The sequence below is a fragment of the Rhinolophus sinicus genome, chromosome 6 (genome assembly GCF_057876585.1).
Source record: "Rhinolophus sinicus isolate RSI-liver-muscle chromosome 6, RSI-T2T, whole genome shotgun sequence".
Taxonomy (NCBI): Eukaryota; Metazoa; Chordata; class Mammalia; order Chiroptera; family Rhinolophidae; genus Rhinolophus; species Rhinolophus sinicus.
In genome coordinates this window covers 53,653,540-53,680,001 of record NC_142506.1, presented here as the reverse complement: position 1 = coordinate 53,680,001, position 26,462 = coordinate 53,653,540, and the positions used below count along the sequence as shown (strand labels likewise).

Sequence of the window (26,462 nt, the reverse complement as noted above, 5' to 3'; positions counted from 1 at the left end):
CATAGGTTAAGCTGATGCAGTTACTCATCACTTATCTTATCAATGGGTAGCTTTAAAAAAGGAGGGTGTTTACAGGTGGAAATGGTGCTCAGACAGGCCTGAGCCAGGTTAGTGGGGTCCCTACGACCCTGGCAGTGTTTGTGACACCAAGCACAGGGTGAAGGGTAGGGCACGATCCTTCTGCTTGTGGGGGGGTCAGAGTTCTCTCCCATAGCGACCAGCCAGCTGAGCAGCAGAAGCCCCCTTTGCCCACCGCCCAGTAGCCTGGGTCATAGCTCATGCCCCTCAAGGGCACAGGAGCCACTGTGCCATTGGATGCCCTCCCTCACCCCCATACACACATTCCCCAGAGTGAAGGAGAGGGGATTAGAACGGCCCACCATGCCCCACTGACTTCCTACACAGTGAGAACAGGCAAAGCCCTCCTCAAGTGTCCAAAGCGCTGTGCTTCCTAGAACCAGGAACTCGCCCGGTGCCTCATCAAAACCTGTTTACTGACTGGATGACTTTATATAGAGTGGTTATAACACAGTGATGCTGTTTTTCATGTCTAGGTGTTGACAAGACAGAATGACACGGTGGAGAAGACCCTGGACTAGAGCCAGAGACCTGGTTCTGGGAGAATTACCTGCCCAAGCAACTCCTGCTTCTCTTACTCCCTCAGCCTCATCTGTGCCCAATACTTAGGGCAGCCTCGCCCCTAACCCTCCCGGCTCTCATCGCATCTGCCTCTGGACCGCAGGCCCCGCAGACATCCCAGAGCCTTCATGTTCCATACGGAACTCTTTCCTTCCCTCTTCCCTCAGCCTCCCCTTCACGTCCTCCCTGAACTAGCTGACAGCCCACCACCCACGTGGAACCCAACACAGAAGCCAGGGTGTCATCCTCAACGATCCTCGTCTTTGTCCCACAACCCACCGATTCTCAAGGCCTTTGGGCTTTATTCGGAATTTCGGTGAGGCCTGTCATTCCTCCCCCGTGCCCTCTGCAGGTGCCTTCCGCCAGGCCTCCACCTCCCAGACCAGTGATCTATCTGCCTGCGTCCCTCTCTCGCCCCGTGGGCAGCAGCACGCTCCCCACTCCCCAGCTGAGTCAGATCTCCACAGGGTCGCTCATCCCTAATTCCAGGGGCCGCGTACACAGCTCCGGATAAAACCCATGCTTTGCCTGTTTTCAATGGCTACCTTCATCCTCTGCTTCTTCTCCGGTTCCCAACACACCATCCTCATGACATCTCTGTGCCTTTACGTGTCTGCTCTTCTTTCCAGCTTGTAATCCTTTCCCCAGATTGCCCTCCTAATAGTAACAACAGTGTTACGGTGCAACAGCGCTCTAGAAAGTTTAAATGCTTGGTTCTAATAGGCGTTATAATAGGCATTATATTACAGTATATATGTATTCGGTGGATGATGTTTATATAGATATTATGCTAGTGGCACATACTTTATAAAACGTGTAATGAATAGTTACTGAAATTTATACATTTACACCAATGAACCCCAAGTACTTGGTTCTTTTTCTTTTTCTTTTTTTGAAAAGTTAAAAATTCCTTAATTTTTTATTCCTGGTACCACTACCACAATTCACAGGGCAATATACCTGATGTAATGAAAAGAAAAAGAGAAAGACAAAGCTACAACAGATAAAAGACCTCAGGAATGTACAGCTAATCGACACTACATTGCATTAATCAATAGCTGCACTTCTTGCAAACTGTGGCTATGACAGTCCTGAACAAGAAGGTTTCCTGGTGGGAGATGAAGGTAAGGGGGATCACATATATGATGATGGAAGGAGAACTGACTCTGGGTGGTGAACACACAATGGGATTTATAGATGATGTAATACAGAATTGTACACCTGAAATCTATGTAATTTTACTAACAATTATCACCCCAATAAATTTAAAAAATAAATTTTTAAAAAAAAGAAGGGTTTCCTGTTGAAGCTGCAGTAACTTTTCTGACTGTGGATCATCGTTCCTTCTGTGGCAGATTTTCAGTCCCTCGAATGCATTTGGGGCAACTGTCTCAAAGTAACCTGCAGCTTTCCTGACAACTCCTCGCTCTCTCTCCTGCTAAGAACTGTAGCCCTTTTCTGCTGAGTTTTTGAACCTTCTGCTACCATATCCACCATTTCCACCACCAGATCCATAGCCACCACCACAGGGACTGCACGAGATTCTTCCACCAAAACTGCCCCCCTTCATGGGTCCATAATTTGATTGTTGTTATCCACTATAATTTCCAAAATCACTGTAGTTCCTACCACCACCATAGTTACCGCCAAAACTCCCCCCTTCATTGTAACCATCGTATCTTCCTCCACCGCCACCGCCATATCCACCACCTCCTTGGTTTCCAAATCCTGGCCGTCCACCACCACCATAGCCTCCTCTACTGCAATAGCCAGGACCAGCGCCATAGTTGCCACCGTCACCTCCAAATCCATTACATCCACCATCACCTCCCGCATAACTACCTCTGCTGCCACCTCCACCACCATAGCCTCTTCCACCAAAGTTTCTTTCTCCTGGGGCCAAAGTTCCCTCCAAAGTTTCCTCTGTGACCCGTGAAGTTTCCAGATCCACCTCCATAACCGCTTTGTGAGCCAGCGGACTGTGTTTCTTGTTTAGAAAGGGCCTTTTTCACTTCACAAATATGCCTATTAAGAGTGTGGTATTTCTGAACAACAATTTTATCAACTGTATTATGATCACCAAAAGTTACAAAAGCAAATCCTCTTTTTTCCCCACTTGCCTGTCTTCCATAATTTCTATGGTTTCAATCTTGCCATACTTTTCAAAGCAGTCTCTCAAATTATGTTCTTCTGTATCTTCTTTAATACCACCAACAAAAATTTTCGTCACTGTTAGATGGGCACCACGCTTTACAGAATCCTCTAGAAACAGCTCTCTTTGCTTCCACTACACGCCCATCAACCTGTGTGGTCCAGCACACATTGCTGCATCCATCTCTTCAACACAAGAGTAAGTAACAAAATCAAAGCCCCTGGAAGGTTTTGTTTGGGGAATTCTCATCACCACACAATCCGTGAGGGTGCCCCATTTCTCAAAATGTTCTCTTAAACTATCATCTGTAGTTTCAAAGCTCAGATCACCAATAAACAGTTTTCTCAACTGCTCTGGTTCCTTTGAATCACGCCTCCTCCCCCCCCCCCCCCCCACGGCAGCGGCGATGGCTGGAGTCAGGCCAGGGGCCACCGGGCAGCGGTTTTACCTCCATTTTGAGGCTGGACTCACCTCTTCCAACTCGAGTTCAATATGGGACCGAGACGAAGAGGCCCTTGGTTCTTTTTCAGCTTAGCCTATTATATAGTTAGAAGTTAGCAGCTACTTAGAAGAAAGAGGTCAAAAAGTTTGCAATGTTTAAATAAGTGACTTTCTTTGTAATTACTCTGTTTTAGTTCTCATTGCGTTTTCTGCTAAACCTTTTGTATAAACTAATGATAGAATCAACTAATTTTTATTGTAAATCCTTTTACTTCCTTTGCTCACCCATTCTCAAAGATGAAAATAAACTGTGATAAATTCAGAATATAAGGACTGAATGAGGGGGAGAGTATGAATGATTTACAAGTTAAATAATTAGGCCTTAGAAATCTCACGAGGTGATTGCGTAATTTAAAATTAAAAAAAGGAAGAAAAAGAAAAAGTGTGTGTGGGAGAGGTGAGGCGAATGAAGACTGGGGACGATATAACTAAATATGAACAATCAAAAGGCTAGAACTTGCTTAATATGTAAAGTCAGATAAAACCAGAAGGTCCTTATCATTAACTATTAACATCAAACTTATGTTATAAACTTGTAGAAATGTTAGCTGCTGAGCTTGAGTCTAACAAATAACTAAGTACATGCTCAATAAAACAGTTGTTGACTAAATTTTTCAGAGTCCAAAAATGTGCAATTCCTCTGTGCAAGTGGTGTCTATTTACATGAACTCATACCCCAGTTTCCTCATCTTTAGAAAGAGACTAGTGATCAGCTTACTTCATTGGACTGTTGTGAAACTTAACTGAATTAGTACACAGAGAGCACTGAGCACAGCACCTGTCACATACTGAGTACTAAGTGTCAGCTATAATGATGATTTTTATTATCATGACACTAAATTGATGATATTCACATATGGCTCCCAGAATTAAGAGACAGTGATACCAGAGGGTAAGGGGGTTGGGGGTGGGAGATGAGGGTAAGGGGGATCAAATATATGGTGATGGAAGGAGAACTGACTCTGGGTGGTGAACACACAATGGGATTTATAGATGATGTAATACAGAATTGTACACAATAAATTTAAAAAATAAATTAAAAAAAAAAAAAGAGAGACAGTGAACTTGGTAACTTTGGAGAAAAAACAAAACCGGATAAGGATGAGCACGCTGATAGGGGAATGTGAAATGTTAAAAGCTCAAAGCTGTCTGCTCACAGGCTGACAAAGCTGAGAGCAGAAGGGGACTTCAGTTTTTTCTCTTTGCAGATGGTGAGACTGCTCAAGGCGATGACATAAGTGGTAGATGCCACTTCAATGGCAGAAACATTCCCTGCAAGTTTTTGAAATCCAGGAACGAGTTGGTGTGTCACCTCCTCAGTAGCACGTGGATTTGCAGACCTTTTCTAGAATAGTAAAGCTTCTACACTATACTTACAACAGAACAGCACCTTCTGGTTCTCATTTTTTCCAGAAAGCATCAGCCATCACCATTCGTCTTTTCTACTCATTATTTGTGGGCAAGAACTTTCATGTCTCCACTATCTGTCCCTCTCTTACCTCCTAATGGACACAACAAAGGGGTTGCTGCTTCAAAGTGTCCCGTTTCCGAAACTCTGACTAAGCACTGGCTATTCGAACAACGTGTTTGGAGGGAGGGGGCCACCAAGCCTAAGCGTGGCAGTTACTCCCCCAACCATCTGTATTCGATCAAAAAGGCCATTTAGATGAGAATGTACAATCTGTCCTCAGAGAAAAAAAAACACCGTTGTCTTCAACAAAAATTCCAATCCACAATCTCAGCTGAAATGGGCTGTAAACGAATCTCAAGGCGACAGAGTGCGACCCACCAAACGACTCTGTTCCTGCGACGCATCGTGACACGCGTGCTGGAACCCCAACTATAGCGCACTCACATGTAAGGGCTGCCTCAGGGGTCTGAAGCCACCAGTCCCACCACTGTTTTGCAGGGGTCTGTGCACTGTCCCAGGTAGGCATACCTCACCTGTAACTGTGTTGTTAGGCTGCAAAAAGGGCAGAGAGCCAGGCTCTACCGGGACGCCACTTGTGTAGATTTCGTAGAATTCCTCAGTTTGGGATCTCATTCTGCAAGTGTGTGTTTGTGTGTGGGGGTATTATATTTCATTTAAATCCAGTGCTTAGAACTCAAAAAAATATTATAGAATGAATGAACTTAATCGTCACAGCGATTGTAGGATACTATATACTTGGGATGCTTAGCTACCGTAGAAGAGAATACTGAGGTTTTGTGTGGTTGAAATGTTACTCAGCCACCAAGTCAGTGAGCCAGCTGTCACATGCAGACCTGGGTGTTCTTTCCACTATGCCAAAACCGAGTTCCATTTTCACTGAAGATCTGTTCAGGCCACAAGGTCCTTTTTAAAGGATATGTGTTCAGGTACTGAATTTAAACACATATTACTCTATTAAATCAAGACCACATTGGGTGGTGAGCACACAACAGTGTACAGATGTCATAGTACAGTATTGTACACCCAAAATGTGTATCATGGTACTAACCAATGTCACCCTGATCGATTTAATTTTTAAAAAGATCACAGTATTGATAAGGAAATGGCCCTGTTTCCTTTCATCAATCTTGAGAAATGTATATAACTTGTGATGAAATTCTGCATATTAGGCCTGTTATAAGTCAGCCTCTTAAGTAAGCTAAAGTATGTCTCACTAGATGGCAGCATTGCTAACAAAGCCTTTTTAGTTTTTTGTGGTTTTTTGGCTCATCTTTGTCTCCAGCTCTGTCCCCACCAGCGTCCCCACTGCCCAGTAAGATGATGGGACACAGGGCGGTTATTTCTACCTACTGTGTAGACCAATACAACGTGAAACCCAACTTGGAAATCCTAGGGACAGAATCAGGTAAGGAAATATTAGACAGTGCTGTGGGTGGTCCTCCCCAGAAAATGGCCCCTTTCCCTCCACAAGACGGTGGGGGGCATGGCAAGTACGCAGGACACTGTGTTGGAATGCCAGCGGTGGCATGTCCTTGCTGAGTGACTTTGGCCAGGTCACTTGACATTTCTGGGCCCCGGTTTGTCATGTGGAAGTCACAGGGGCAGCCTTCCCGTCTTGCTTCTTTGGTGTCCCTGAGGTCTGTTTGCTTTATCAAAAAGGGAGCATGTCACAAACAGGCTAATGGGTCCATCTTCCCACTGGTGCCACTCTTCCCAGCCTCATCTACAGGGACCGCGGGAAGCAGCCTGGCTACAGGTGACAGAAACGGTCAGATTGGCTCTGATTCCTTATGTAATCGCAAAACTCCTGGTCATTGACTTGGTTAGAGATGTGACTTCTACTCTGGTTGCTTTTCATACGGCCCCTTCTTTCTCCCCATGCCTCAGTCATTCCTGGACACTCAGATCAGCTGCTGAAAGGTCATTTTAACTCTTTGAGGCCACTGGTGCCACAGTAATGCATTAAATGGTCTCCAGAGTCCTCTAAATGGTGACTAATACACTTCCTTCCTAAACACCTAAATGACTCCCTGGGAATGATTTAGGCATATGAAATATATGACTCATTAACTAATCCTTACAAATACCTCTATAAGATAGAGGTATGCTAATTTGTCATGCTAAAGACAGTTAACACAGTAAAATCTCAAACTGAAATTAATTAGGGGTATGTCTGGGGTGGATAGTTAAGAAGGAGACTAATTTTCCAATGTATTGAAGACTTATATAATAATTGTAAAAGAAGTATCTGTATTTTATAAAGCTATAAGTGAATAATAAAGCAAATGTATTACAATTACATTTTACCATAGGCATGTAAAATATAAAAATATATTTTTTCCCATAAATAAGGAAAACAAGAATGAAAGACCTGAGTTTCAAAGTGTTTGGTCAATAAGAATCATGATCAAGGCCTAAATTGCTTGATATTTCAAATTAACTCTAAAATAATGAGATTTTACTATTTTGGATTATTTTAAATGCCACCTCTCTACCATCCTGTAGAATATTAAATAATTCAAGTCTCCATATTGCCTCCCCTCCTCCCTTATAAAGGTCTGCAAATATGCAGGAAAATTGGTCGATGGGCCTTCCAGTATTTTATCGATGCATTCACTACTGGTGAAATGAGGTCATTGTACTTAGAATCTGACCTTCTCATGTTAAGATGTGGGGCACACATGGAAAGGTGGTTTCTGGTTGTATGTAGAGGTGCCTGACGTTTTCTGAGGTGCTGGCTAACATTTGTTTCACGTGCTTGATCTGCATTTTATTGCTTTTGTCTTGCTTTTTCCTCTACCACTGGTTCTTACATTGCAAAAGGGGTCCTGATTCCATTCAGTGTTCAGTCTTGAACCAGAGTTGACTCAAATAAGATGACACTCAAGCTTCATGTCACTTAACTGAGGTGTTACCATGTGTCAGACACCGTGCTGAGTATTCACCATACAGTATCTTGTATAATCCCTGTAACAGCTCTGCAACTTTCCACTGTGCCGAGGAGAAAATACAGACCCGTGTCAGTTAAGAAGGCAGCTAGAGGTCACACAGTAAGCAGGAAGCTGGACTTCTATTTCTGGATCAGGGGCAGCCAATCTAGCGTGACCCAACATCTAGTGTCTCATTGTGGGAGACTTCGATAAAATCATTGATAAGTATCAGCCTCAGACTTTCTAAAACAATCTGTGTACTTTATCATTAAAAAAAACCAGACAAACAGTAGCTGTCATTATCCCCTTAGCCAGCTCACTGTGGGCAGTGGGTATTCCTTACTTCTCTTCCTCGGCTCTATAAAGAAAGCAAATATTTTGCCGGGGAACCCAGGACTGGGGAGGATGACGCAAAGGGGAGAGGATGTGGGAAGCAGTCTAAAACAAAAGATAAGTGTGAGAAGAGTCTACATCTAGAGAATCTTCTCTCTGACCAGGACTTCACCTCCCTCCCTCAGGCAATAATTCTCAGCTCCGCCCTCCAGCCCAGCCTTGGAGAACTAGAGAGGGAGGTCTGTCAGGCCCTTATGCTTGGGAGATAACAGCCGCAGTCCCACCACCTCTTACCACCCACCCACCCACACAATAAAGGGAGAGGAAACTACAAAATACCATTAGAACGGACACAGCCCCTTCCCCACTACTTCTAACCTCTTTCTGGGTCCTAGAAATATTTCTAAAGAAAAAAAAAACAAACCAAAGATACAAACCATTCCACCAATTTCACCCAAACTATCAGCTTGGTAGAAAGAACTGGAACCACTCAGCCCTAGTCAGATTAGCCCCTCACCTTAAATTGACCTATCCCCAGGTAGCATTCCAAGAAGTGCTGCTTACATTTATTCCTATGGCTGTAAAAGCACAAATTGACTTTAAACTTTTGAAGAGGATGCTGTTATCTCACACACACACACACACACACACACACACACACACACACACCATGTATGTAAGTTCATTATTCAACCTTGTCTCTGTAAATAGTTTTTTCGATTTGTCGGCCGTTGAGGTGTTCTCTGACTGTATAAGTGTGTCTGTGGGTATGACATTTTCTTCAGTCTCTTTGTTTTACCCTTTTTAGTCTTCTCCCCTTCCCTGTATTTCTTTCCCACTAAAGCACGTGAAGAGGAATCCTCCACATCTGGCCAGCTGTAAGCATTTGTACCTGCTCTGTATTCAGAAGTGGTTCAGCAAGAAAGGAACATGGATGCTTCACCTCCTCAATGCCATCTTCACCTTCCATCCACCTATCCTAATCTATCTATCATCTATCTATCTATCTATCTATCTATCTATCTATCTATCTATCTATCTATCTATCTATCTATCATCTATCTGTAAGGGGTTGAATCTGCCCTCCCGCAAAACTCAGGTCCACTCAGAACCTCAGGACCTGTGACCTTATTTGGAAATAGGGTCTTTCTAGATGTAATTAGTTCAGGATTCAGATGAGATCATACTGCATTAGGGTAGACCCTAAACCCAATGACAGGTATCCTTATAATAAGAGAGAGCACAAAGTGACACACACAGAGGCCACGTGACAACAGAGGCAAAGATTGGAGTGATGCAGGCACAAGACAAAGAACACCTCGGACCACCAGAAGCTGGAAGAGGCAAAGAAGGATTCTTCCCTAGAGTCTCAGAGGGAAGAGCACGGCCCTGCCAACACTTTGACTTTGGACTTTTAGCCTCCAGGCTGTGAGAGAATAAATAAATTTGTGTTGTTTGAGGCCGCCTAGTTTGCAATCATTTGTTATAGCAGCTCTAGGAAACTAATAACATGTATACCCTCTGTCTGTCTGTCTGTCTATTATTTACAGATCTATTTATCAATCAAACTATCTATCTTCACTGCTCTCTTCCCCCATAATTATTACACCACTGCCAGATACACTCTTCTTTAAAGCTCTAGTTCTTGGCCCTGGCCATTCAAACTAAGGCCTGGGTCTCACCCCCAGATACTATTCTCATTGAATTAGTCTGGGGTGTGGCTTACGCACTGCTATTTTTTAAACGCTCCCAAGTGACTAGGGTGCAGCCAAGGTCGAGAATTCCTACTATCAAGCAAGGAAATTGTTCTATTGCCCGGCTCCAAAACCTCCAGTGGCTGTCTTCTGCCGACCAAATTAAAAAATGAGGCCGACTAACACATTCTGCTCTACAATTTTCCAAGTGCTTCCAAATTCACGCGACCCTCATGACTAAGAGTGATTGCTGGAGCAGTCCTGCGAAAGCCCATTTTATAGGTCAGAAGATCCAACAGAGAAGATGGGCTTCCTTTTGCACATGTTCCAGTCAAGAATCTCCATCCCCACACTCCCTGCCTGGAAGGTTTTCTGCAGTTTCAACAGTATGAGCAACTTACATAATGCTAATTACTAGCTACCAACGGAGAGGGGCTGCGGTGTGCTTGTTATTATGATGCTATAACAATAGGGAAATCTGAGACAATTGAAAACCGGCTGAGCAGTATGAGTAACCTCTCATTCTGCGGAGGCACCCAAATGAAATAATCTGACTTGCTAATATGCTGTCTGATCCACAGGCTAACGCAGTTTGTCATGTGGGACGAAAAACCCAAGTTCCTGGCCATACTGCAGGTTTCTACAGCTACCCCTCCGTCTATAAACCATATCCAGCTTCCCCTACCAAGCTTTTCAGCTACCAAAGGCTACCAGGTATACTAGTTTCCTATTGCTGCTGAAACAGATAACCACACATTCAGCAAATGCATTCTCTATTTATTTTCTATTCTGTAAAGTTCTAGAGGTCAGAAGTGTACAATGGGTCTGCGGGGCTGGTTTTCTGGAGGCTCTAGGAGAGAATCTGATTCCTTGACTTTTCCAGCTTCTAGAGGCTACCTGCACTCCTTGGCAGGCGGCCCCTTCCTCCATCTTCAAAGCCAGCAGTAGACTATCTTCTCTCTTCTCTGATCTCTGTTTCCATCCTTGTATCGCCTCTCTCTGACTCTGATCTTCCTGCCTTTCTCTCATAAGGACCCCATGGTTACAGTGGACCCATCGGATAATCCAGGATGGTCTCCCCATCTCAAAATCCGTAACTTAGTTACATCTGCCAAAGCCCTTTTACTATGTTAGGTAATATATCCACAGGTTCCAGAGATCCAGACATGAATATATTTTGGAGGAAAGGGGACAGGGGCTCTTACTCAACCTACCACACCAAGTAAATGACCAGATACAAAATATTTTTGAAATTTCCTGATGAGGTTTGGGTATTCCCTTCAGACCATGGCCTTGCCTATATCCATACGATGTGACAACCCCTTTGGAATGTCACCCCAAGCACCACTTCCTTGAGGAATGCTCTGTGCATGACTGAGTATACAAACTGATTCCTTTTTTTGTGTTCATGGCTTGTCAAAAAGCATAAAGATAAATAATACTCCCTTGACTATCTATAAACAGGAGAAAACAAAACCCTATGATGCTAAAAAAAAAAAATCTTTCCTATGTCATAATTTGTGACATTTTCTGCTACTGTTCTGGCTGAACAGAAGCAGCAGCAAGTGGGCAGCAAACTGACACCAGGTCTGGCCCAGGGAGGGCACTTCGCATATTTCAGGGGACACATGGCTGGGCAATGAACCTGAATGGGAATTCTCCCATCTCGAGCCACTGCAAACACCTGCCCCGGCTCCTTCTTGAAAAATGGCCCAGGGAGGAAGGAGCACAGATAGACCTTGTCCCCCGCCACAAGCTCTACTAGAACACGGGCTTCTGGGTTCCATGAATCCATCATAAACTCCGAGTACTGGAGCATGAGCCAGCCTCCCAGAGTGTCGCCTTCCTCTTATGTGGTACTAGGACATCGTCCATCACCAGGGCCCACACCGCATCCTCCCAAGGCCTCTGACCTCTGAAGACAGGTCTAAGCACCGCAGCTTAGCCACCCTCGCTTGTTTCCAGGTTGGTGCCGCCACTGCATCCCTCTTGTCATGTCTTAAAATGGAAACTCCCATAATGCCTGTGCTTTCTAGGCACAATTAATTTCCAAAGCCATAATGGAGACAAGCCCACCTGACTTCAGCCAGAGTTCAGTCTAGGATTCATTCTCTCTGACATGGATTCCAACAGATGCTTTTGGAGAAAGCAGGATCATTTTTCCCAAAGATATTTTCCTTTAACTCAAGGAAGGCACATTAATACTTTAACACATTAAAGATCCATTGTGGATTTATTACGTATCAATCTAACCTCTACTTGAGTTGTCTTGACAAGTATCAAAATCCTATGAAATACAGTTCATCTACCCTTTCAAGTGCCCTTGTATTGAGTGTGACATCAAAATGCCATCCAGATTCTATTCATTGAATCCAAGCATTTCCTGAGTATCATTAAGATACTTCAGGTTAAAGATTAGCTTGAAGCCAATAAACTGGTGGTTTCCACTAAAAATCTTGGGGTCTGGATGGGTCTTTTAGCCTGGAATGCTTTCCCTAAATCTAGAGCCAGTCATGAGAAACAACTTTAGGGTTCCCCTGAGCTTGTAGCTTTCTTTCTCTAATGAGCGGCCACTTTTGCACGTTAGGTGCTGTGAGGGACATGAGAATGCAATGGACTCATGTTCTCAATGAGTCTGTAATCTGGCTGGAGAGCTCCAACTAAGACTCAGGAAACTGTGCACAAAAGAAACTTCCTATCTCTCAGCTTCGAAGTTCCCCTCTGGCAAACAAGGGGGTCAAAAGAGAGAATTAATATTGGTATCCCTGCCTTATAATTTATAAAATAGTTTCATGTTTTTCTTAACTGCTCTCCATAATAATTTTATAAGGTAGGAATTTTTCGGTAAGGAAATAGACTAAAATGTTAAGCTACTAAACTGAGGTTCAACAACTAGTGGAGCCATGGACTTGACCGAGGTAGGACGGACTCCAAATCTCCCACCCTCATGACAAAGATGGTTACCATCCTACAGAGCTGGATTCGTGACTTTGGATTGGAAGAGTAACGTTCTATGATTCTGAGTGCCTTGTGTACAGTTTTTCCTACAGTTTATTCACTATCGTGAATGTAAATCAGGCAAACACAGCTGCCATTCAACAAAGGTAATTAACCTATGGTGGATCACAAAGAACGGTAGAGCAGACATGTCTTTCCAAAGTCATGTGGCCAAGTGAAGGTTCTAGAGCATTCTCTGCTTTCCACATATGTGTACAGACTGTGTTAAATGTCTGCAAGTGAATAGAAGAAAGTCTTTCTTTGGGAGACAGTTGACGACTGTTACACAGTGATGTGGGTAATGGGGGAGGGGAGCTGAGGGATCTGAGGGACCTTTCTATCACCCGTGAGGTTTCACGCTGCTCACTCTGGGAAAGCCTGTCCTCGTTGTTGTCATTCTCCCTGCACTTAAATGGCAAAACGACTGTGTCCTCTTCTTCTTCACTTCTAATGGCTGAGGGCCGTGAGCGTGGAGCAGAACTCTCAGTAGTGACAAAGTCTAGATGCTTCTCTGCCCAGGGATCAGCTTTGGCACTAATCCAGAGGACCATCTGCTCTGCGGGGAGGGAAGTGGGAGTATGGGTGAGCAGGAAAAGTGAGGTCAGCTTTCAGGGCAGTCAACCATCTCTGCCGAGCTCGCTCGACTGTGAACTACAGAATACTTACTGCAGGGACAGGTCCATAACAGGAGACACTGAGTCTGGCCAGTCCCTGAGCCCCCACCGCAGGGCGCCAAGATGACATAGTCACGACACGGGGACATTGATTCACAGCCAGGCACCAAATCCCTTTATCCCAGAGAGATTTCTTCTCATTCGTTTAACTATTACTCAGGGGAAATGTATGAATTAGTCTGTTCTGGAATTGGAAAGAAGCAATCAAATATACCCAGGACAATCTCAAGTTGGTGCCTTGAGTGAATCATTTTTCTATCTGGCTTTTGGCCACATCAACCCACCCTTGCCCCACGGGCTGGATGGTGGGCCCTTCTGTGTGTCCTGAAAGCAGTCTGGGCATCTCTCTACCTTTGCACTCACTTCCCTGGCTTATAATGGAAAGGTCACCTGCCTCCTCCCCTACGGACAGCAGGACAGAAATCTGGGTTTCCAGCCCAAGCAGGAGCCCCACCTAACACCTAGCACCATCTGGCACTTGCTTAGAGCTTAATAACTTAATAACTCTTTTTCATCTGAGGTGGGGGAAGAAGAGAAGGAACAGAAAGAATTATTGCACAGATAAAAGAAATGCACCAATAACCCCTCACCTTCCTTTTTTAAGCAGGCAAACACAGCTGCCATTCAACAGTATCTTCAGCTTCCCCCCCACCCCACCACATACAAACGTTCCCAACACTGAATATTTTATATAAAGCACCGGTTCCTAGTTCTGCCCTTGCTCACCAGTGCTGTGCAGTGGCTGTATGTGTTACGGGTATTGGGGCCCTACATGGTGAAATATGAGTTGTCTGTGTAACAGGAGTGTGTGGCTCGCACAACCATAGGTGTGTTGAAAATATGACCTGTGTAAAAAGATGTGCTTCAGAGCATTTTACTTAAAGTAGCAAAAACCTAACCTCTACTAATTGATGCTCGCTATATAAATTAGGTCATAAGCATATAATGCATACTATTTATATAATGGAATATTATGCCACCATCAAAGATCATATTTTAGAAAAATATATACTGGCATGGGAAAATGCACCCAGTATATTAAGCAAAAAGCAGATCACAGAACATAATCACAATTTTATCAATTATGTGGTAAAGTATTTGGAGGAAATATACCCAAATGCTACAGAGTTCTAGGTGATGTTGATTTTTAAAGTCTTATTTAAACTTTTTCATACGTTATTTATTATACAACAAACATGTACTACTTTTTGTAATTTTCAAAATAATATACTTTAAAATGGCAAACAAAAAAAGTATGTTATTCACCAATGGAAAGAAGCTATTCTGTTCCTGACCTGGACCCTAGATGGTTATGATGAAGCATTAGACTCTGAAACCTCACCCGGGGTGTCTGCCACCAGTTCTTCATTATATATATTTATATCCACAACCCAGAAACTTCTCCCCAAAATAGAGTGGCAGCTAAGACCCCTGCAGGTCAAAATAGGAGTCCTTTTCTTTGGTGTGCCATATCTGAAAAGGAGCCATTATCTGGAAAAAATGTGGATAGAAGACTGTTCTGGGGTACACTGGGAAAGTTGCAAGCAGCTGTGGTAGGGAAACCCCTTCCCCTGCTGGGGGAGAGCTGGTGCTGGTTCTGTCACTAACTGCGTGGCCACGGGTCATTCAATTTCCAAATTGAAAGGAAGATCTAGCATCTGCCCTGTTTCCCTCACAGGCCTATTGTGGGGTTAAATAAAATGATGTGTGCACTCTGTTTTGTAAGCTACCAAGCACCCAGTAAACGCAAAGTTTGGCAGTCCAAGAATAATAACTTCTTAAGATAATGACCCATGCTCCCCACTTTCTTGTAAGATATCAAGAGAAACAATCTATATTCCCTCTCACACTCTAGAAAAGTTAGCAGGAATTTTATCAGCCACATTTAACTCATTTCATGTTTCCCTGTACTTTTGCCCCATATAACACAAACTGTGCTCTGTGTTCACTCAACTCATTTCGTTTTTCTCTTGGGCACAAAACAATTGGCTTTCCTAGCCTCCCTGGAGGGAAGGTGGGGCCAGAAGACTGGATTCTTGCCACTGGAATGTAGATGGAAGTTAGGTATGCCCCTTCCAGGCGGGGCCCCCCAACTCCCTCTCTGAGATCCTCCACATTCTCTCTCTTCCCTCATTTCCCGGCTGGTTGTACAAGGTCTAGAGCCCCTGGAAAATGGTGACATGCTAGACAGAGGAGCCGAGTCCCTGTATCACAGTGGAAGGCCACCCACCAAACACTGGATACAACAGAGATACAAGTAAGAAATAACCTGAGATCATTTATTACACATTTATCTTCCCTGACCAATACACTCCAAGACCATGGCCACCTCTCTACTCCACAGTAACAGTCAACGCATTTGGCTGTTTCCACATGACTGACGCAGGAGACATAGAAAACACAGGGTAAACCCAAACCTCATCCAACAGAAAACTCAGCCACGAAAAATTAAGATAATTTTTTTTAGATTCCTTGGCAGATTTAAGACCTGCTCTCTTATTTCAAAAAGGAAACGTGAGAGTGTGTGCTAATTTAAATAACTGAAAAAAGAAAATAAGAAAAGGGGAAAACACATTTGGTAAACGAATCACAACAGTGTTTAAGGTGAGTTGCCAATAGGAAAGGATTACGGTCCATCAAGGTAGAAGAGGTTAGGAAAGGAGTCTACACCTCTTTTGAGACAGTGTGGACAATGGACATACACCATTATCATGAATCACTGCTCTCCCATATATTTCATCTTTATTTAGCAACATCCAGCAGGGCCAGTAGGCTCCGCGTTGGGGAGTCCCCCAAAGGACAAGAGTGGAAAAAGGAAGTGCTGCCCACACCTCTGCTTTGACTCTAGCCAACCCTGCTCTTGCTTGTTCAGTGGCTGCTTACCTGGTAGGGGTACAGGGTGACCCCGTTGGTTCTCGACAGGGACCAGGTGCCATCCAGGTATTGGTGGGCCTGGATGGCCACTGAGTTGAAGATGTTCCCATTGCTGGGACTGGTGGCCATCTGGAGGCTGACCTTGGCCTGGTGGGTTGGGGACCCACTCTTCTTCTCGGCCCCATTGCTGACCCCGAGGCTGTTGGGTTTGCTGCTATGCTTGTTGGTGACGAAGGCTGTGTAGTTGGAGGAGGCATAGGGGGCAGGCACAAAGGCCCAATCCCTGGGCTGCTGGAGCCCACCCACGTGCCGGGCCCCCACCAGGGTGGGGATGTTGGAGAGGGGTGGGGGTGAGCCAGGTGAGCCATCGTAGTGCTCACTGCCAGCTGCCTGTTCCAAGGTCAGCACCATCTGGATGGCCTCCTGCTTCAGCTGGTTCAGGTGTGTGGCACAAATGTCACAGCGGTTGTCCCTGTCATTCCATGCCTTCCGGATGGTGTTGGGGACCTGGAGCTTGTCGTGAATCACAGCTGAGAAAGCAGGATCCTGGAGAACACACAAGCAGAAAAAAAGAGAGAGAGAGCCTATAATTCAAGCCTCGTAATTGCAATTCTGATGGCTGGTTTATAAGTTAAGCCCTACATGTATTCAAAGAGTTTGATTGACATCCAACAGAAATGAGCAGCAGACTGTCAGACGAACCTCCAGTTGACAAACATATTTGACAAATGTAAGATTTTTATAATGGAGACCTTAAGAAATTAAAAAAAAAAATTTTTTTCTAAGCATCCTCCTTACCAGGCCAGTCAAATAAGAACATTCCAGGCTCTTCCATGTGTGCCCACCGAAGAATTAACCATACCTGGATCCTCCGAAGGTGTTCATTAAGTAGACACAAATGTTTGTCCAGGCATGACAGGGAGGGCCTGCAGTCATTCTGGACGAATGCACTGTGGTGCCCGGGTCCCCTGTGAACCATGGGAAGTTGGTAACAAATGGAGGTGCTCCTTGGGGCCCAGAGCAGAGATTCTATTCTAAGAAAATCTTCACCTCATTAGCACTATGTGATGAAAACCAAACTCAACAGATTCTGGACCAGAGATCCAGCCAGCTCCTGCAGCCCAGCAAACCTCTGCAGATTCGCTCTACTGACAACTTCCCCACGGCAAGCTGGCCGTGCCTGCGTCCACATAGCTGATACCCTGGTCAATTAGAAGAAAAATGACTCCTTGACAAACAGTCCAATTTCCTTTTCCCCCCAGACGTCCTCTAAAACTATTGTCAAAAACTCTAGCTCAGAAGCCCATATCTAAAAGAAATCAGAAAATGAATTTTCTAAAGATGATTTCTTTCATTTTACTTTGCTTTCACTTTTCCAGGAAAGCAGGATTGCATGGAGAAATATGCACTAGAAGAATTAACTGGGTATCAAAATATTTGGGTTCTAGTTCCAGCTCTGCTACACATTAGCTGAGTGACCTTGCACAACTTAGCCTCTCTGAACCTCTCATCTGTCACACGAGGCCATCGCCTATCTTTGTTGCCAGGTCCTTCCAGCTCCATGACTCTGTTTGTGGGGAAACTGGGTCAGAACAATCCAGTCTCTGTGTGTATGAACAGAGCTACTCGGCCATATTTTGGGCCTGGTTGAACTTTTCAGAGTCAACAATTGTTGCAAATAATTGATGAGGCTTATCGCAAGGCTTATTTTCCTCTAGGATATTAAAAGAAAATCTGCCTTTCAGGAATTTGCTGTCAGCTTTTATGGGGCGGAAGCCCCATCAGGGCTGAATGGGGTTGGATGAGCTGTGGGTGAGGGAGGTGGGGTGGGGCACCAGGGCGGCAGGAAGACCAGTGCGGGGGGTTGTTCTTAATTACGATCCATCTTGATTATGGTCTCCAGCATTTTGTTTTCCTTGTTTAACTACCCTGAACAGCCCCTCAGCAGGCACTGATTAATTGATTAATAAATCAAGACGCCTCTTTACACAGCAGCAGCAAAGAGCGGCTCGCTCGGGAGGTAGAAACTCAAGACAGTCACGTAAAATGATGGGAACTGATACGAGGTCAAGGTTGGTGAAATCTGGCTGACCAAGTGACATGGACCATATGAGACCTGCCATGTGGTGTCCTTCTCAGGGACTCTGCTTTGTCCAGAGTCTCTAATCACACCTCAGAGCCTGTGGGACCCAAAAAGGTCCCTCGGGGACCGTTCTGGAGCAGACTGTCAAGTCAGCTTTCAGAGAAGGAAACTGAGCTCCAAAAGCGTTAAGAACCGGACTTTTTGACCACTCGTCCACGATTTTTCAGTTCAAGAGCCAAAAAGCTGTATTCATCAATGGACTCCCATTTTTTTGCACAAACATAGAAGGTTTTCACCACATTCACCTACAAAATGGTCCTTTATTCCAAAGGAATTTATTTGGGCCCCTATTGCACCAAGATACAATTTCTTGTTTTTTTCACTTAACATGACATAATGAGAATTTTCCCTTATCAATAAATGTCATTTGAAGACGTGATCTTTAATGACCACATGGCATTTCACCCTTCAGTTGTTTCATAATGCATTTGTTTATTCCTGCATTCTACTACATAACTGGAGACAGTGGGAGAAATCAGAGGCTGGCATTCAAAACCAATCCACAACCCACGGCGTATGCTTTCAAGGCCCCCAACTATTGGGTTTCAAGAAGCCTCAAGTTAACTGCTTATTTAGGATATTTTTTGTTGACTCAGTCATCTGGAAGAAGTGTCAGAGTCGGGAGGCAGATATATCACCAGTCCCATCTACACATCACAGTTTCTTTTAGATGCTGGTAGAATCTGGATTTGACTCTGACCTCTGCAGTTGGACGTCACGTCCACTGTACAGAGACGACATACGCCTGGTTCTGAGGACTCCTTCTCTCTTCCGTTTTTACTACTCTCCCTTGAAGCAGCACCTTCTTTACTCAGCTTATTGCTGTTCGCTGCTCACCTTCTAACATTTAACAAATAGCATATGTCGGTCTCCGACATGCCAGGCCCTGCACCAGGCTGAGGACGGGAGGATGCATGAGGACCATTTCTGTCCTCTGTGAGTGCTGGGCTACCTAATGCCACGTCCCTTTGCTGCCACCTCTAGTCCAGAACCAATCAACACACACTCAGATGCATGGAGCTCGGCGCTCCTCTCCTGGTTCCTGCATCATCCACCAAACCATCCGTGAATGCTGCCGCTGAGCCCACCACCCGTGTCACCAACGTGGCCACAGACAGCCCGGGAGCAGCACAGAGCCCACAGCTGCCTCATCTGGGGGAAAGCAGACACTGAGTCTTTAATGAGTATGCAATTCCTGGCTGATGTTGAAAAGGTGTTCCCTGGATTAAGCAACCCTGATCTGAAACTTTAGCAGCATCAAAAGGCCTCAGTGAGTCAAAAGCTACACCTTAGGGAAACTAAAACCCCTTTCAAGTGCTTGTCCACCCATTATAAATATTTGAGTGCCACTCAAAATTTCAAAGAGGAATAGTCTACAGACAGAGCTTTCTGCTTAGGGCTAGAAAAAAGAGAATACTACTTCAAGACAGAGTGGTAATAAATAGGAAGCAAAGAAAAATGGAGGCTTGAACCATGGATGACGCACACGTACTAAGCTTGGACACCCAAAAGGACGGCAGGGGCCCCAGCACGTGGATGAGGGAACACCACTGGCTCGGCTGGCACTCAGTCCCCTGGACCCACCAACAGAATGAAGCATACAGTCTGGCATGCTACCTAGCTCATGGCTTCAAACACATTCATATTGTCTCATTCTGATTCATTCTGGGACTTCAGGAAACATTCAGATGGGAGCAGGGGGGACCCACGCACAAGTTGAACCTCTATTTTTAAAGTCCCTATTTTTATTTCAGCACATATGAAAATGGGCCATTGGGGTACTAGGGCAACATTTTCATCTTAAACATTGAGGGTTAAGGGTTCTGTGCTCAAAACATGCTCATCTTTCAAAAATAACACAAAATTATTTTTATCCCACAACTACCATGAAGAATTCAAGAAAACTGATAAAGTGCCTCAGGAGGAAGGTGAGGAGTAAATGAAGGTAACATCCAGACACCTCGATCTGCCCGATACGTGACTGCTACAAAAGGGCAAAGAAAATGTCATAAAATGATTTTCCAGTCACTTTAGAGCTCTTCTTCTTCTTGTAGGGGCATTTCAGGAAAATGGGCGTCCTGCTAAGTGTCTCTTGTAGTCTAATAACTCCTAGGTTCCATGTCTTCTGGAAGACTAATCGAAGAGATTATAATGACCTCTCTCTTCCCTTAAGCAAGGGCATCCACGCCCGTGGGCCATGGGCTGCAAGGGCCATCTACGTCCTAGTAACTGGAAATTCTCCGTCTCCATCCTTGCCTGACCTTTCTCCTGAACTCTGAGCCTTTCATCCCAACGCCCCTAGAAAACATCGCCTGGGTGAAATACTCTTCCAATGGACAGTTCAAAATCAATGTTATTTGCCCCTAAACCTATCCGTATTCCAATAGTCCGTATTGCAATGAATAGTATAATTATCCACTCAGGCACCTAGGCTGAAAATCTAAAACCTTCCATGTCTACACCTTTCCCTGCAATCCAATCACCAAATGTGGAAGATGGTTCTTCCCAAAAGCCCTTGCACCAACCCTGCTCTTCACGCTCACTGCCATGTTAACGCGTTTAGCATTTCTCATATCACCACTATCTCCCTGATTGTAGCCTTGACCGTGTCACCCCTCCACCCCTAAAAAAAATGATTTTACTAAAATGCAAATCTGATTATGTCGTTATCCGGCTTTCCTGTTCCTCCATCCTAAGAGCTTTGCTATTCTTTACAGTTTTCATCCGTAGAACGATTTCTGTTAGACTCAGCACCTTAAGAGGAAACATTCTTTCTTCCCATCTTTAATTCTCCCACGTCCAGCAGAGTGCTTATTATAATACATAGTAAGGGCTCAATAATAGTTTGTGAAATAAATAAATGCATGGAAATAATTCAACCAAGGCTAAAACAGTCAAGTAACAAAGCTGGTCCAGGTCCATCTTCCATTTATTTTATCTAAATGAGCTATTCACCCGTTACACAATTGTCACGAAACAAATGCTTTCAAATCTAAGGTTAATATAGTTTTCCAACTACATTTATTTTGGCTAACGAGCCTAATGTGGGTCCACCATAATCTAAGTAGCGTTCTTTTACCTGACTCTTCCTTGAACTACTAGAATAGATTCTCTATTCTCTTGCCTCAACACACAATCTATTACTCTTTTCCCTATGTTGCCAAGAAAGTCATGTTTATATGCAAAGGTTTTGGTTTTGTGTTTTTTGTTTTGTTTTGTTTTGTTTTGTTACCATTAGGTTAGCTCATCAGCAAGAAAACAAGAGAAACCTACCTACAGGAAAACTCTAGACTGGTACTACACACTTTATCCAGCCAGGTTAGACCCCAGCAAGCAGGTAGCATGCTTATTTTCCTAGAGCTACAGCCAGCTTTCAATGTGTAAGGTGGGGCTGCCAACGAGGGCGAAAAGTCTGTAGAACTCAAGCAAGAAAACAAAAACCACTGCTCAGGCAAACCAAACCATTTACTAATGTTCTTCAGTGCTTTCCACCCTCCGAGGGACACGTTGCTCAACAGTAAATGCTAATGAAACTTTCGAAGACAGGGTGATTTTCCATGTTATTTTAACCAAAAGGATACATTGAATGCATCCCTCCAAAGCCTCTGGGTCTGTGGGGAAGGCAACAGCTGGAGTCAGTGTCCAGCATGTGTTGTACAAATTCCTGTTGATGTTTGCTTCTGGTTTATTATTCTAGAGGCCTCCTGTGACAAGCTCTACAAGATATAAGCTGTTCTTCAAAGAAGGTTTCTTTCTACTTTGTTCTTACCCTTTCTTCTCCCATAAATGCTGTCCCATGAGGCCAGGAATGGAGGATGGTACTCTGAGAATCCAGTGTTTTGTTGCCCAAAGCGGCAGCTTCTCAGAAGATCAATGGAATTCACCTTCACAGGCCTTATAATCCTTCCTCCTCTGGGTTTGCATCCCCGCCCTTCCCCACCTCCTGCCACATTCCTCATCGTGTCCTTTCTCAAGAATCTCAACTCGCTTCTCAGCAGTTCTATCCTCAAAGACAGGTGCCAATATTAATGATTCTCTTTTTTGAATGGAAACAGAGAGAAAGTGAAAGTTTGCAAAAAAAAAAACAGAGAGCAAACCTCAGGAGAATCTGAATCCAGAATACAAATACTCTCATTCATATAACAGACATTCAAACATGTCTCTAAAAGGAGTGGTATTTTTCTCACCTCAGTAATTTCAGAAAAAAGAGCAAGATAATTTGGCCAAATCTTAGCCATTGGCAGAGAAGAGACCTTCAACATCTGAAATTTAAGGATAAACCCAAAATGCCAACTAGTGAACGTAACTACTTCTTCCTCAGGAAGCCTTCATTCCTCGATGCTCATCAGTCACCTGACCGTCGCATCTCATTTCCACCTGTACTTGGCCGGATGTGGAAAGTCAAGGGAACACAAAGGGTCATAACCCCGATCCTTTCTCACGGGAGACTCTACTCCCCCAGTTGTCATGTTGAATCTACCCAGAGAGTTGACTGATGGTTAAACATCAGTACCCTTTACTCCTGTTATTCATGGCGTTTCCAGACCCACAAACAAGGCACATGACTACCTTGGAGGGAAGCCAGGGAATCACTCAGACTGACAAAGTAATGACATCCCACTGCTCTTTGTGGGGAAGAGTGACCACTCTCACAGGTTTTGCCATTCTTATTGTCATTCTTCAAACTGGAGAGAGTTCCTGAGCGGTTCACTGTTTTGGCAAAGAGGACACAAGCGTGGCTCATTCCGCAAAGTTAGGTGGTTGCGACAGGGAGAAAGAAAGGCCTGAAGGAGGACACAGGGCATGTTATAATCACAGTTTGCTCCAGGGGAGGCCTGGGACAGCTAAAATGACACCCACTGCCGTGACAGCAACTCAGCCAGGCCCTGAAATCACAAGCAGCCGACGGACCTATTTCACTAACCTATTCCACTTTCCGTGGAAACTCCCTCCTGGACTAACAGGTCACATCTGCACCCAAGGCTTGTCAGCATTATGACTAGTCTGCGCCGTGAGCCAAAAGCACTTCACACAGGAACAGGGATCCCAACACACGAGGAAGAATGAGTGTCAAGGCATTCTGGGTAATGACTTCCGAGAATCCAAAAAGACGCCGAAGGAAGAGATGTTAAATGTCAGACCAAAGTTGTCCTACATAAGAAACCAAATTAACCTGGTGTGTAGTGGCTGTGGCCAGCCTACGCAATTCTGCGCTGGGTTTCAGCGGAGAGACGGCGTCCTATTACAGATGGCATGTGCGGCTTCAGTTTGAGTGATTGTATTCCACACGGGAGGCTGCGGGGAGCGCCCAGGGTGGGCGGGACGCCATTAACAGGGCTCCTTGCTGCCACGTGTGAAAACTGTTGCAGGTGATAAGACTTGTCTGCTTCAAAAGAAAAGGGAGATTTTTAATTGGAACTTAATAAGGTTAAGAATGGTTCATGCATTACTCAAAAGAATAGATGAGGTGTGTCTTTTTTTTAATTAAAGTTTATTGTGGTGACATTGGTTAGTAAAGTTACACAGATTTCAGGTGTACATTTCTATAACACATCATCCATATGTCACATTGTGTGTTCACCACCCAGAGTCAGTTCTCCTTCCATCACCATATATTTGATCCCGTTTACTCTTAGATAAGGTATCTCTTATCATGACCACAGGAGTAAAAAAAAATTATGTCTATTTCTCATCTTTTCCAACTAGGCAATTTGGACAGTGACTCTCACTTCTTTGAACACTTTTGATTAAGAATATGGGAGGTTGGAGTCCCGGTTTGGTCATTTAGTAGCCATGTGACCGGGAGCCATTTAAAAAAAGAAAAGAAAAAGAAAAACCAAAAAAAAAAAAAACAAACAAACCTCTCCAAGCTTTATTCTCCTTAAGTGTAAAAATGGGAATTGATAATACCCCCTATGTTATTGAGTTAAGGAGGGATTAAATGTGATAATATGTGTAACATGTTCAGCACAGTCCGGGTCCTTTGTAAGTGCTACGTAAATGGTAGCAATTATTATCAATGTTATTCTTCTCAGCACCTAATGCAGTGCCTTGTATATATCAGTTCAGCAGCGCACATGATGATACTGATGGCAAGTATAATCCCAGAGCTACCTTCATCCAGGTGGATTTAACAAACACTTTTAGAATTAAGAGTGATTTAGAACTGATCTTCAGTTAACCACCTCTTCCATTAGGATAAGTCAAGGTCTTTTCAAAAGAAATCAAACTAAGAATGGGTCCCTGGGACTCCTGAGCTTGGACACAGTGGCTCCTGGCCTCCTTCTCTGCGTTAAGAGGTGAAATAAACCGAGTTGCACATTTCCATGGAACTGAGAACACGATGCTTCTCAACTAAAACGTATTCCTTATTTCCCCCCAGGAGAATGTAATGCTCCCAAGGGCCTTTACCGGATGTTCAGTTAGAATCACAGAGCCATCAGCTGGCCAGGGTCTTCTAGGAGCTGCCAACCTCTCCCCAACAGATGGAGAAAGAGAAAGATGATTTCACATTAGCATAACTATCTTCAAACCTGAAAATCTTGCTCTCCAGCCTATCCCTTGGCCCTGGGGAAATAGGATCCCGTCACAAATAGATTAAGAGCTTAGGATGGGAAAGTGGACTTGTAATACCTACTTACAATATTTCCCTTATTAAAGTGTATGTTCAACATGACACACAGAAAAGTGCAGGACTTTATAAACATGAAGCACTAATCAAGATCCTAGTATAACACACTAACATTGTACCTTTAAATTATTCAAGTTTATCGAGGTTAGATGTATTTTTTATGTGTGGGCTCTAATGTACCATCAGGTGGCAAATGGATTTATTTTCAATCTGTAAGTAGCGAGCGGTATTAGTATAAGGCTGTTATGGAGACTGTTAATTATCCAATTATGAAATTGCCTAATGTTTCTTTTTCCTTTAATTGATTTTGTATGCAGGAAATACTGCAGAAATGTACTTGGCTATGTTTTCTTGGACTTACTACAAAAAGATAAACGTACCTAAAATTTGCTGTTTTGCTATTGTTTTTAAAAGATGCAATTTTAGCAGATAAGCTGTTTTGATGTATCTCACAACAAACGTCAATACTTCTGCCAGTTCCCCTGCGACCTTACCCTGTGATACAGTGTTTCAGGCCCCATGTAATTTGCTTCAAGTTGTCTTGTGAGACATCCTCATGTGACCCTCCAGTACAGTCAGGGTGGGCTTCCCTCTGTCCCATTGAAGTCCCTACATTTCCCTGCCTCTGGGCCTTTGTTTACACTCCTGTCCTGATGATAATTCCCACCCCACCTCGTAAACCACAAGGAAACTTGTGGGGTTGATGGGTAGCTTCACTACTATGGCAATGGTTTCATGGGTATAGACATATGACCAGAGGTATCAAATCGTACACTTGTGTACAGTTTACTGAGTGTCAATGATATAACCATTAAGCTGGGGGGGGAAAATCTTGCTCATCCCTCATAAGGACCAACTGGTCTGTGAACTCTTAGATGGGATGTCTTCCTCCGCCAGACTTCCATCGCATGTCAGTGGTCTGAGTTATTTCTATCACGTAGCAAACAGTTCCTTGTTAGTTAGAGCTGTACGTGCTTTATCTCTATAATCGTGGCAAATTCCTATGGGGCAGAAACCATGCTGTAATTTTAATAGTAATGATAATTTCTACTCTTGCCCCCTGGAGTCTACTCGAGACAGCAGCCAAGGAATCCTTTTCAGTCTCAAATCTGATCCTGGCATTTCTCCCCAGCCCCCAGCCCCACTTCCCTCAGAGTCAATCAAAGGCTTGTGCCTGACCCTGACCTTGGCCTTCTGCTCCCTCTGACCTCGCACCTACTGCTTGCTCCCTGACCCCCTCTGCTCCAGCCACAGAGCCTCTTGCTATTCCTCGATCACACCAGGAACGTTCACTCCCATCTCAGTGACTTTGCACATGCCCTTCCTTCTTCATGGAAAACTTGCCCCTATGAGCTACCTGCCTGATCATCTCTTACCACCTTCAAGGTGTTCAAATATCACCTGTAATTGAGACCTTCCGTGACCACCTAATCATAATTGCAAACTTCCCTCAGCACCCCCT

At 44.2% G+C, this 26,462-nt stretch overlaps 1 protein-coding gene and 1 pseudogene across 1 annotated transcript in view; both read right to left on the bottom strand.

Moving 5' to 3' along the window:
* The window catches only part of KIF26B (kinesin family member 26B), a 406,845-nt gene that overhangs the window by 237,074 nt on the left and 143,309 nt on the right, over window positions 1-26,462 (bottom strand). The window contains exon 3 of the mRNA XM_019730870.3: window positions 16,236-16,772. Within this exon, the coding sequence (XP_019586429.3) occupies window positions 16,236-16,772 (537 nt within the window). The remainder of the gene's footprint in view (window positions 1-16,235; window positions 16,773-26,462) is intronic.
* LOC109446971 (heterogeneous nuclear ribonucleoprotein A3 pseudogene) lies at window positions 1,989-3,245 on the bottom strand (annotated as a pseudogene).